This window comes from Oncorhynchus gorbuscha, linkage group LG22 (genome assembly GCF_021184085.1).
Source record: "Oncorhynchus gorbuscha isolate QuinsamMale2020 ecotype Even-year linkage group LG22, OgorEven_v1.0, whole genome shotgun sequence".
Taxonomy (NCBI): domain Eukaryota; kingdom Metazoa; phylum Chordata; class Actinopteri; order Salmoniformes; family Salmonidae; genus Oncorhynchus; species Oncorhynchus gorbuscha.
In genome coordinates, this window is record NC_060194.1 from 828,259 (window position 1) to 840,617 (window position 12,359).

At 42.8% G+C, this 12,359-nt stretch overlaps 1 protein-coding gene across 3 annotated transcripts in view; it reads right to left on the minus strand.

Moving 5' to 3' along the window:
* Positions 1 to 11,394: 11,394 nt before the first annotated feature.
* The window catches only part of LOC124009532 (anion exchange protein 2-like), a 124,116-nt gene continuing 123,151 nt past the window's right edge, over positions 11,395 to 12,359 (minus strand). For all 3 annotated transcript variants that reach the window (XM_046321402.1, XM_046321400.1, XM_046321401.1), the window contains one exon: positions 11,395 to 12,214. In XM_046321402.1, coding sequence (XP_046177358.1) covers positions 12,137 to 12,214 — 78 coding nt within the window. In that variant the 3' untranslated portion in view covers positions 11,395 to 12,136. The remainder of the gene's footprint in view (positions 12,215 to 12,359) is intronic.

Here is a 12,359-nt window from a genome sequence, read left to right on the forward strand (position 1 = left end):
CAATTTATGATTGTATTTTATTCTTATAGTGATTATCAACAGTGGCTTATTTAAAATACTGAATTCTAACGAGACATTTATCTGCCACCCCCTTCATTTTAGCCAGAGTCCAATGACTGCTAAACCGATTAGCCTATCCTCGGGAATAACACGGGGCCTCAGAACAAGCCACAATGGGACTTGAGAGATCCAAGGACGGATGGAGAGTTTCATTCCAGGATCGAATGCGAAAGGCAAAGGGAAAATAAATGAAACGTTCAAGGAGCCTATAGCCGTATAGCACTAGCAAGCCATATATTTGAATGCTGGTGTCCTGATAATATCCAAGGTCTTGTTTGCTAATGCCTATTCTGAAATGACAATTCTAGACCATGAACATACTTCACTTTTTCCTCAGTCCAGCCTTTCATGTAGGCTACCAACACCAATAGTGTGCAACTGCAGCCAGAAATTCAGGGCATTCCTGCATGTGATCTAGAGTCCCATTGTGTCACCTTTATGAACACCCCTCCCCCTTGGTTCCTGCATGATCGCCCCCCTTCGAGCACCCAGTGCAACTGCAGCAGGCAATTCGGAGCATTCCTCTTGAGCATCCAATTGGTTCCTTCACGAGCCCCCCCCCCATGTCGAGTATCCTATTGGTTCCTGCATAAACACCCACCTTGAGCACCCCATTGTTCCCCCCTCCCCACAAGCACAACATTTTCAGCTTGTGTGACATTTTTGAATGTGGGTCAAAAGGGCAATAAAAGTATCTGAGTTTTTTCACCGGTAGACAGTGTCCTTCGCTCCCACCTGCCCTCACCCTCGACATACGAGGGCGAGGACAATACCGGTCGCCCCTGCTTCATGTTAGCACAGCAGGCGGGAGGCTGCGACACCGTGTGCTAGCTTGCTAGTTAGCTAGCTAGCACACAATGTTGCCCCCGCCTCCCGGAGAAAACCGACAGGCGGGGCACACCAGCTCAATAGTTAGCACACGGTTTTGCCCCGTTCTGCTGTGTACCGGAGTCCTCCTTAGGACTAGCTGGCTAAACTAGAACACAGTGTCCTTCACTCCTGCCTGCCAAACACCTGCCATTGTTAACAGAACTGTGGAAAAACAGTGCCCAACCAGCGGGGGGGGAAGGACACCGTCTACCGGTTGCTCACACCTCCCACTAGCACTACAGAAGGGAGGCTGGAGCGACACCATGTGCTAAGATGCTAGTTAGCTAGCTAGCACACTGTCAGGCACAGATTTTTCCGGTACATAGCAGGCGGGAGCGAAGGACACTGCCTACTGGTTGTCCCCACCTCCTACTAGCATAGCATAGCAGGCGAGAGGCTTGGGCGACACCGTGTACTAACTAGCTTGATAGTAAGCGACACTGTGTGCTAGCTAGGTTGCTAGTTGACTAGCTAGCACACAGTGTCGTCCCTGCCTCCCACCTGCTGTGTACCGGAGTCCTCCTTAGGACTAGCTGGCTAAGCTTTAACAGAACTGCGGGAAAATAGTTCCCGACAAGTGGGAACAAAGGACGCTGTCTACCATTCTACAGCTAGCTCGCTACCGTTGTTGCCCCCACCCCTTCTTTTGTGCGGTTTATAGGCGACATCCAATGTTATTGTGAATTAATGCCACCTACTGTAGGACAGCTTACTGTAGGACAGCTGTGCTAACTAAAAAAAAAGACAAATACAAGTATAAATATGCAGAAGAAGGAATGGCCACATGCTGGAACGCCCAGAATTGCGGGCCCAATTGCACCCTCCTCACCAACACAGCCAACAGTGCCACAGAATTAAATGAAACTGGTCGAATAGATGGGGAAAGGAGAAGGCCTTCACTGGAATCCCACATCATCTAGTTGAGACTGGACTGTAATGATAACCGTAAGCCGGTTGCATGTCATGTGAAAAAGCTGCGATAGAGATCATTGAACAATTTAATTGTAAAGGCCTATGTAGCAGGCTATGGTATTTCAGGCAATGCAATTAAAGGTTATGAACCTATTCCTAGAAATGTCAAACATTTAGCCTGTTGCACAGGCCATATAGACACTAGTCTAGAGCGCCTGGTTAAATCATGCTTTGAAGCATTTTTTACATCTCTAAATGGTTAAACTATTGAGAAGTATGTCTTTTTTTTAACTTTCCATGGTGTGAAAAGTATGAGCTACTACATTACACAAGCTGATGTTTTGACCACATGGAATTGGGGGAATTACACATCCTTTTTCCCTCGGGGTATGATTGATTTGTCAGAATCTCCCTAGGAGAGGTGGGTGTGGAGTCAGGCGCAGGAGAGCAAGAATTCCAAGAAGGGCGTTTTATGACGCAACCCAAACCAATGACAGTAACACAAACAATCCCGCACAAAACTTAGCGGGGAGGGCGAGATTAAATACCCCACTGATAAGCTAAACTAGACACAGGTGAACACAAGACAGACAAAACCAAACGAATGGGGATGATTCAATACCCCACTGATTAGCCGAAACTAGACACAGGTGAACACAAGACAGACAAAACCAAACGAAAAAGGAAAGGGATCGGTGGCAGCTAGTAGGCCGGCGACGACGACCGCCGAGCTCCGCCCGAACAGGGGGAGGAGCCACCTTCGGTGGAAGTCGTGACATAGTTATGTTAGTGTAAAAGTTTATAGTCAAAACAATGACACAGGATCAATTGCTTAAAACATAAAAGTCACTGGCCAGTGTCCACACACCAACACACGTAAATATCAGCCAACTGTTGTCATTGTTGATACCCTATGGCGGGTCGTAATTCGTTGGAATTAACAGAAAAAGTGGTTTATTCTCATTTCCTTGATGGCAGCCTCCCGAAATCACCATCCACCATTCCAAACTATAGATAGAAGCCTTCTACAAACGTTAATCTAACCAACCGTGAATAGGTTATTCCAAGCTAAATAGTGTAGATTTAAACAGCGCTACCCCCAAAACGTTCGCCCCCATTCTATTGATTTCAGCAGAGGCTCCTTGCCCATACAGAGACACGTGGCCCCTCAGATTTGTCTTGTTCAAATTTTTTAAATATGATTTTTGTTGTCGTTTCTCTGTAATACTACTAGCCACCTAGCAACTTTACGAAGCTGGCTTTAGCTACTCCAGATAGGGTCCCAATTTCCCAACCTCATAATTAGCTACCAAGAAGCCAGCTCAGGCTATCAAGTTAGTGTAGCTAGCATGTCTAACTATCTTAGCTGGCATGCCTGCTGGCAAGGTTGTTAGACTTCAGAAAAGCAAGTAATTACTAGATATACTCAATAAGACTCACAGTCCTTTCAATGCAGAGAAGCATATTTAGTTTCTTTAAAAAATAACCATCAGTCAGGAGGATACAAGCAGCTCAAGATGTATGGTAAGATATTCAACAACAAAAAAAGTGTTTAAAAAATGCAAAATTCTCCAATTCCTATACGGAGGAAATAGCCCCCCTCCAGAACACCATCCTCACGTACTTTGGGCTGCATGATGCCCTTGGATGTCAGCATGATATTGATGGAAGTAATAAACAAAAAAAACACTTACCTCATTGGCGACCCACTTGAATCAAAATGTAACACTTCAAAACGCAACAATTGTAAAGAAATGAGTAAATTATATAAAGAAATATATATTATATAAAATAATATATATATATATATATATATATAAAGAAATGAGTAAATTTAAATAAATTCATTAGGCCCTAATCTATGGATTTTACATGACTGGGAATACATATACATATGTTGGTGACGGATACCAAAATAAGTTTGTGGTGTGGATCAGAAAACGAGTCTATATCTGGTGTGACCATTTGTCTCACACATCTCCTTCGCATAGAGTTGAACAGACTGTTGATTTTGGCCTGTGGAATGTTGTCCCACTTCTCTTCAATGGCTGTGTGAAGTTGCTGGATATTGACGGGAACTGGAACACACTGTTGTGCACGTCCATTCAGAACTTCCCAAACATGCTCAATGGGCGACATGTCTGGTGAGTCTGCAGGCCATGGAAGAACTGGGACATGCTGTTGTACACGTCCATTCAGAGCATCACAAACATGCTCAATGGGCGACATGTCTGGTGAGTCTGCAGGCCATGGAAGAACTGGGACATTTTCAGCTTCCAGGAATTGTGTACAGATCTTTGTGACATGGGGCCGTGTATCATCATACTGAAACATGAGGTGATGGCAGATGAATGGCACAACAAAGGGCCTTAGGATCTCGTCATGGTATTTCTGTGCATTCAAATTGCCATTGATAAAATGCAATTGTGTTTGTTGTCCGTAGCTTATGCCTGCCCATACCATAACCTCACCATGGGACACTGTTCACAACGTTGACATCAGCAAACCGCTCGCCCACACAACGCCATACACCCTGTCCGCCATCTGCCTGGTACAGTTGAAACCAGGATTCATCCTTTGAGAGCACACTTCTCCAGCGTGCCAGTGGCCATCGAAGGTGAGCATATGCCCAATGAAGTTGGTTAGGATGCTGAACTGCAGTCAGGTCAAGACCCTGGTGAGGACAACGAGCACATAGATGAGCTTCCCTGAGACTGTTTCTGACAGTTTGTGCAGAACTTCTTCGGTTGTGCAAACCCACCGTTTCTTTCCAGATGTGGAGGTCCTGCGCTGGCGTGGTTACATGTGGTTTGCGGTGAAGAAGCCGGATGTGGAGGTCCTGGTTGGCGTGGTTACATGTGGTCTGCGGTGAAGAAGCCGGATGTGGAGGTCCTGCGTTGTCGTGGTTGAAATGTGGTCTGCGGTTGTGAGGTCGGTTGAACGTACTACCAAATTCTCTAAAACAACATTGGAAGCAGATATGGTAAAGAAACTCTCTGGGAACAGTTCTGGTGGACATTCCTGCAGTCAGCATGCCAATTGCACGCTCTCTCAATACTTGAGACATATTTGGCATTATGTTCTGTGTCAAACACATATTTTAGAGTGGCCTTTTATTGTCCCGAGCACGAGGTGCACCTGTGTAATGATCATGCTGTTTAATCAGCTTCTTGATATGCCCCACCTGTCAGGTAGATGGATTATCTTGGCAAAGGAGAAATGCTCACTAACAGGGATGTAAACCCATTTGTGCACACAATTTCAGAGAAATAAGCTTTTTGTGGGTTTTGACAATTTCTGGGATCTTTTATTTCAGCTCATGAAACATGGGACCAACACTTTACATGTTGCATTTAGATTTTTGTTCAGTATATCTATCTGTCCACTACAAATTTTAATCAGTGACGTACACATTATTCCCAGATTCCGTGTTTTCCGTAGTTTCAAATCGATTAGTGATTTATTGCCACTTGACAATGTGTGTGCAGTTTGTTTATAAGGTGCTTGTTTAAAACAAATATCTAAGTAATGCTATGACTATTGTTGCACATGTATGTGTAGATAGTACATTTCATGTCTATGTTTTCAATTATCACAAACTGTTTCTGCATATTGGACGCTTTAAAACTGTGTTTTGTTATTAGGCTATTTATCAATATTTCTTGTCAACAGGAAGCAGTTTTCAAATTTTCAACTTAAGTTTTAAGAATATACCAGAAATCACCATGCCTACGTACTCCGTTTATCGTCATCCATTTTAATTTGGACTCATAATACACTGCTCAAAAAAATAAAGGGAACACTTAAACAACACAATGTAACTCCAAGTCAATCACACTTCTGTGAAATCAAACTGTCCACTTAGAAAGCAACACTGATTGACAATACATGTCACATGCTGTTGTGCAAATGGAATAGACAACAGGTGGACATTATAGGCAATTAGCAAGACACCCCCAATAAAGGAGTGGTTCTGCAGGTGGTGACCACAGACCACTTCTCAGTTCCTATGCTTCCTGGCTGATGTTTTGGTCACTTTTGAATGCTGGCGGTGCTTTCACTCTAGTGGTAGCATGAGACGGAGTCTACAACCCACACAAGTGGCTCAGGTAGTGCAGCTCATCCAGGATGGAACATCAATGCGAGCTGTGGCAAGAAGTTTTGCTGTGTCTGTCAGCGTAGTGTCCAGAGCATGGAGGCGTTACCAGGAGACAGGCCAGTACATCAGGAGACGTGGAGGAGGCCGTAGGAGGGCAACAACCCAAGCAGCAGGACCGCTACCTCCGTCTTTGTGCAAGGAGGACGCCCTGCAAAATTACCTCCAGTAGGCCACAAATGTGCATGTGTATGCTCAAACGTCCAGAAACAGACTCCATGAGGGTGGTAATGAGGGCACGATGTCCCCAGGTGAGGGTTGTGCTTTCAGCCCAACACCGTGCAGGACGTTTGGCATTTGCCAGAGAACACCAAGACTGGCAAATTCGCCACTGGTGCCCTGTGCTCTTCACAGATGAAAGCAGGTTTACACTGAGCACGTGACAGACGTGGCAGAGTCTGGAGACGCCGTGGAGAACGTTCTGCTGCCTGCAACATCCTCCAGCATGACCGGTTTGGCGTTGGGTCAGTCATGGTGTGGGGTGGCATTTCTTTGGGGGGCCGCAGAGCCCTCCATGTGCTCGCCAGAGGTAGCCTGACTGCCATTAGGTACCGAGATGAGATCCTCAGACCCCTTGTGAGACCATATGCTGGTGCGATTGGCCCTGGGTTCCTCCTAATGCAAGACAATGCTAGACCTCATGTGGCTGGAGTGTGTCAGCAGTTCCTGCAAGAGGAAGGCATTGATGCTATGGACTGGCCCGCCCGTTCCCCAGACCTGAATCCAATTGAGCACATCTGGGACATCATGTCTCACTCCATCCACACCACGTTGCACCACAGACTGTCCAGGAGTTGGCGGATGCTTTAGTCCAGGTCTGGTAGGAGATCCCTCAGGAGACCATCCGCCACCTCATCAGGAGTATGCCCAGCCGTTGTAGGGAGGTCATACAGGCAGGTGGAGGCCACACACACTACTGAGGCTCATTTTGACTTGTTTTAAGGACATTACATCAAAGTTGGATCAGCCTGTCTCAGCCTCCAGTATTGATGCTGCAGTAGTTTATGTGTCGGGGGGCTAGGGTCAATTTGTTATATATGGAGTACTTCTCCTGTCCCATTCGGTGTCCTGTGTGAATCTAAGTGTGCGTTCTCTAATTTTCTCCTTCTCTCTCTCTCCCGGAGGACCTGAGCCCTAGGACCATGCCCCAGGACTACCTGACATGATGACTCCTTGCTGTCCCCAGTCCACCTGGCCATGCTGCTGCTCCAGTTTCAACTGACCTGAGCCCTAGGACCATGCCCCAGCACTACCTGACATGATGACTCCTTGCTGTCCCCAGTCCACCTGACTGTGCTGCTGCTCCAGTTTCAACTGTTCTGCCTTACTATTATTCAACCATGCTGGTCATTTATGAACATTTGAACATCTTGGCCATGTTCTGTTATAATCTCCACCCGGCACAGCCAGAAGAGGACTGGCCACCCCACATAGCCTGGTTCCTCTCTAGGTTTCTTCCTAGGTTTTGGCCTTTCTAGGGAGTTTTTCCTAGCCACCGTGCTTCTACACCTGCATTGCTTGCTGTTTGGGGTTTTAGGCTGGGTTTCTGTACAGCACTTTGAGATATCAGCTGATGTACGAAGGGCTATATAAATACATTTGATTTGATTTTGATTTTCCACTTTAATTTTGAGTGTGACTCCAAATCCAGACCTCCATGGGTTGATAAATTTGATTTCCATTGATCATTTGTGTGTCATTTTGTTGTCAGCACATTCAACTATGTAAAGAAAAAGTATTTAATAAGAATATTTCATTCATTCAGATCTAGAATGTGTTATTTTAGTGTTCCCTTTATTTTTTTGAGCAGTATATTTTTATTTTTGACGGTTAGTGATACGTGATCTTTTTGGGTGTTTAGGTGATTGATCATCCAGTATGGTGATGACAAGAAGAAAATGTCCCATACATCATTTATATGGCCTATCCTTAATACGAATGTCTACTTTAAATTGATCATTTTTTTTCTCTCAACCACTTTACACATACTTTTGTACAGGGACAGATACATCCTTGCAAATAGAAAAGAAAACACAACTTTCAGTTTCATTTGATCATTAATAGACATTTACATATATATAATACATGTAAAAAAAAAACATTTAAAACCAGTCCATTTTGGTCATTCTACAAACTTGACATGGATAAGAGCAAGGCGGATTGTCTATTTTAACATCTTGCAATGTAGCTAAAGCCAAAGCACTTGAACCATGATTGTTTCCTAAGAAAATATATGGATATATTTGTATGTAATATATTTTCTTCTTTATTTGTCACTCATGCTATACTATTTGCAGTTAATTATCCCAAAGCTATGTTTTTTGGTTTAAAAAAACAACCTTTTCCTCCCCAATTTCGTTGCAAAGCTAGCATCCAGAAATATTCTAAAATATCTGTAGCATCTAATGTTCTCTCACATTGTATTTTGAGTGGAAAGATGATTTGACCTGGTGAACTTGACAAAGCACACAAACTGAAAACTGTAACAACAGCAATCAAATCTGCAAAGTAGGCAATTTGGACCACATGATGACAACAAACCCATACATGGCAGCCACTGCTCTTCCTTTGCAGTGATTCAATGAGACACAGTCTTCCTACTACACACTTTTGAAATACTTGCAAACTGTAATTTTTCACCGGTATGATGTTTAACTTTAATAGAAAGTAAACAATCTCAATAACGTGTATTATGACTGTGTTACAACACATTCAGTGACATTTTAAGATGCAAACAGCTGTTATTAATATACTATCCTCATTGGCTTTGTAGACATGATTATCTACTGGGGCCCAAAAATACGTAAAAAATACCTTCATTTCTATTGAATAGAATGTCTCCTACTTGTGTTTACTGTACATTAAAGCCAACATACTGTACATACTGTTGTTCAGACAGTTAAACCAAGACTATACAACTAGGAGTGCACAACAGTGAAAATCAAGTAAATCGTGGTATGTAGTGTATTCAGGTATGAAAGACTATGTAGGTAATGGGACCAAACATATTGAACATGTTCGGAGAAGCACAATGGTGAGATCTAAGCAGCAAGTGATCGGTAGAAAGCCACTTACAGTATGTGCTCTTCAAATAATATAATGTGGTTTGTCATTCCCACAGGATAGGATTTTTTATTTTATTGTTGACACATTTTGCCAAATTAATTAATGAAGGTTTCCCCTGTGTATCATCCCAAATACACACAATTGGGTACTGTAGTGCTACTTTATTGGGTACTGTAGTGCTACTTTATTGGGTACTGTAGTGCTACTTTATTGGGTACTGTAGTGCTACTTTATTGGGTACTGTAGTGCTACTTTATTGGGTACTGTAGTGCTACTTTATTGGGTACCGTAGTGCTACTTTATTGGGTACCGTAGTGCTACTTTATTGGGTACCGTAGTGCTACTTTATTGGGTACCGTAGTGCTACTTTATTGGGTACCGTAGTGCTACTTTATTGGGTACAGTAGTGCTACTTCATTGGGTACTGTAGTGCTACTTTATTGGGTACAGTAGTGCTACTTTATTGGGTACAGTAGTGCTACTTTATTGGGTACTGTAGTGCTACTTTATTGGGTACTGTAGTGCTACTTTATTGGGTACTGTAGTGCTACTTTATTGGGTACTGTAGTGCTACTTTATTGGGTACTGTAGTGCTACTTTATTGGGTACAGTAGTGTCTACTTTATTGGGTACTGTAGTGCTACTTTATTGGGTACAGTAGTGCTACTTTATTGGGTACTGTAGTGCTACTTTATTGGGTACTGTAGTGCTACTTTATTGGGTACTGTAGTGCTACTTTATTGGGTACTGTAGTGCTACTTTATTGGGTACTGTAGTGCTACTTTATTGGGTACAGTAGTGCTACTTTATTGGGTACTGTAGTGCTACTTTATTGGGTACAGTAGTGCTACTTTATTGGGTACAGTAGTGCTACTTTATTGGGTACTGTAGTGCTACTTTATTGGGTACTGTAGTGCTACTTTATTGGGTACTGTAGTGCTACTTTATTGGGTACTGTAGTGCTACTTTATTGGGTACTGTAGTGCTACTTTATTGGGTACTGTAGTGCTACTTTATTGGGTACAGTAGTGCTACTTTATTGGGTACTGTAGTGCTACTTTATTGGGTACAGTAGTGCTACTTTATTGGGTACTGTAGTGCTACTTTATTGGGTACTGTAGTTCTACTTTATTGGGTACTGTAGTGCTACTTTATTGGGTACTGTAGTGCTACTTTATTGGGTACTGTAGTGCTACTTTATTGGGTACTGTAGTGCTACTTTATTGGGTACAGTAGTGCTACTTTATTGGGTACAGTAGTGCTACTTTATTGGGTACTGTAGTTCTACTTTATTGGGTACTGTAGTGCTACTTTATTGGGTACTGTAGTGCTACTTTATTGGGTACTGTAGTGCTACTTTATTGGGTACTGTAGTGCTACTTTATTGGGTACTGTAGTGCTACTTTATTGGGTACTGTAGTGCTACTTTACTACTAGGGTTGTATTCATTCAATTGCAAATAATGAATCAATTTGAATAAGGGCTGCTTTTAAACAACAGTGTCAAATCTGGTTACCACCTACACGTACAAAACGTTTTGTTACCCAGAGGTGGATCCATACCCTGTATTAAAACATTCCAATTGACTTTAGTCCAGTACAATATGTCTCATTTGTATTGTACCTCAAATTGCTGAAATTCAAGTGTGGCAAATAGCTTGTGACTGTGATAGTTGAGATGACTAAACTGCTTGGAGTAACCCTAGATTGTAAACTGCCATGGTCAAAATATATTGATGCAGTAGTAGCTAAGATGGGGAGAAGTCTGTCTATAATAAAGTAATGCTCTGCCTTAACACTATCAACAAGGCAGGTCCTACAGGCCTAGTTGTCACATCTTGACTACTGTTTAGTCGTGTGGTCAGGTGCCACAAAAAAGGACTTAGGAAAATTGCAATTGGCTCAGAACAGGGCAGCACGACTGACCCCTCGATGTACACAGTCAGCTAATATTAATAATATGTAGGTCAATCTCTCCTGGCTGAAAGTGGAGAAGAGATTGACTTCATCACTACTTGTATTTGTGAGAGGTATTGACATGTTGAATGCACCAAGCTGTCTGTCTAAACTTCTGACACACAGCTCGGACACCCATGCATAACCCACAAGACATGCCACAAGAGGTCTCTTCACAGTGCCCAAGTCCAGAACAGACTATGGGAGGACCACAGTACTACATAGAGCAATGACTACATGGAACTCTATTCCACATCAAGTAACTGACACAAGCAGTAAAATTAGATTTAAAAAAACAGATAAAAAACACCTTATGGAAAAGTGAGGACTGTGAAGCAACACAAGCATTGGCACAGACACAAGCATGCATGTTGCTTTTACTTCTGTCAGTGTGCATTATGGTAAGTGCTTCTCAGTGAAGCTACAACATCAATGAAATGAATTTGCCATACTGGAGGGCCATGTACAATCATGTGAATTGAGAACCACGTAGTGTACATTTGACCCACTCTTGAATGAAAAATGTACCATAGTAGTAATAAATATGTAACATTCAAAAGACTACTGCAATGATACGCCTAACCGTGGGAACTAGACTGAATGGTAAATGTTAGTCTATGACTATGTTGTACATGTATATATTCATCAGTACGATGTGATAAGATGTATACTACATCTGTACTGATCCTATCGTAATAAAGTGCTTCTTCTTAGGTCATGACCTCAGAGGATGTGGTTTCTGCTAAAAGCCCAATTCCGATGCACACTTTGCGCAGAAGGTGGAGACTTGGAATTGGGCTCTAGTCTTTGACACATAGCAATTCAAACTCCCACCTGACATTAAAACACACCCCAAAGATACCTAAAAACATGAATCAACATAGTAACTCAAATTATTTTTGAAGGACAAATCCACCTTCCAAAAAGCAATATAGTGAAAATAGACAAAAAAAAACATGATGTGGGAGTTGGGACCCAATTCAATTTAAAAAATGAGTAAAACATTTCAAACCATCAGTGGTGCGTTCTAAAATATCAGGTGAACAAACAAAGGATTTGGTTTGGAGCAACTTCCTGGAGTATACTGTAGGGTGTATATTGGTTGGCAGAATGTCCATCACGTTGGCACCATCTCTGTGTACTCATCCTGTCCCTCCCTCTCATCAAACTTAGGTTCTGCGTCGTCTGCATCCAACTAAGACACAAAGAGAGAGCAGGGCTACAAGTCAAGGGTCAAGGGTCAAGGTTATTGCCAGGGTTCAGCTGCATAGGATATCAGACTTTCCCACAGATGATTGCTCAGACAAAGGCTCCCACTGTAAACTAAAACCAATAAAAAC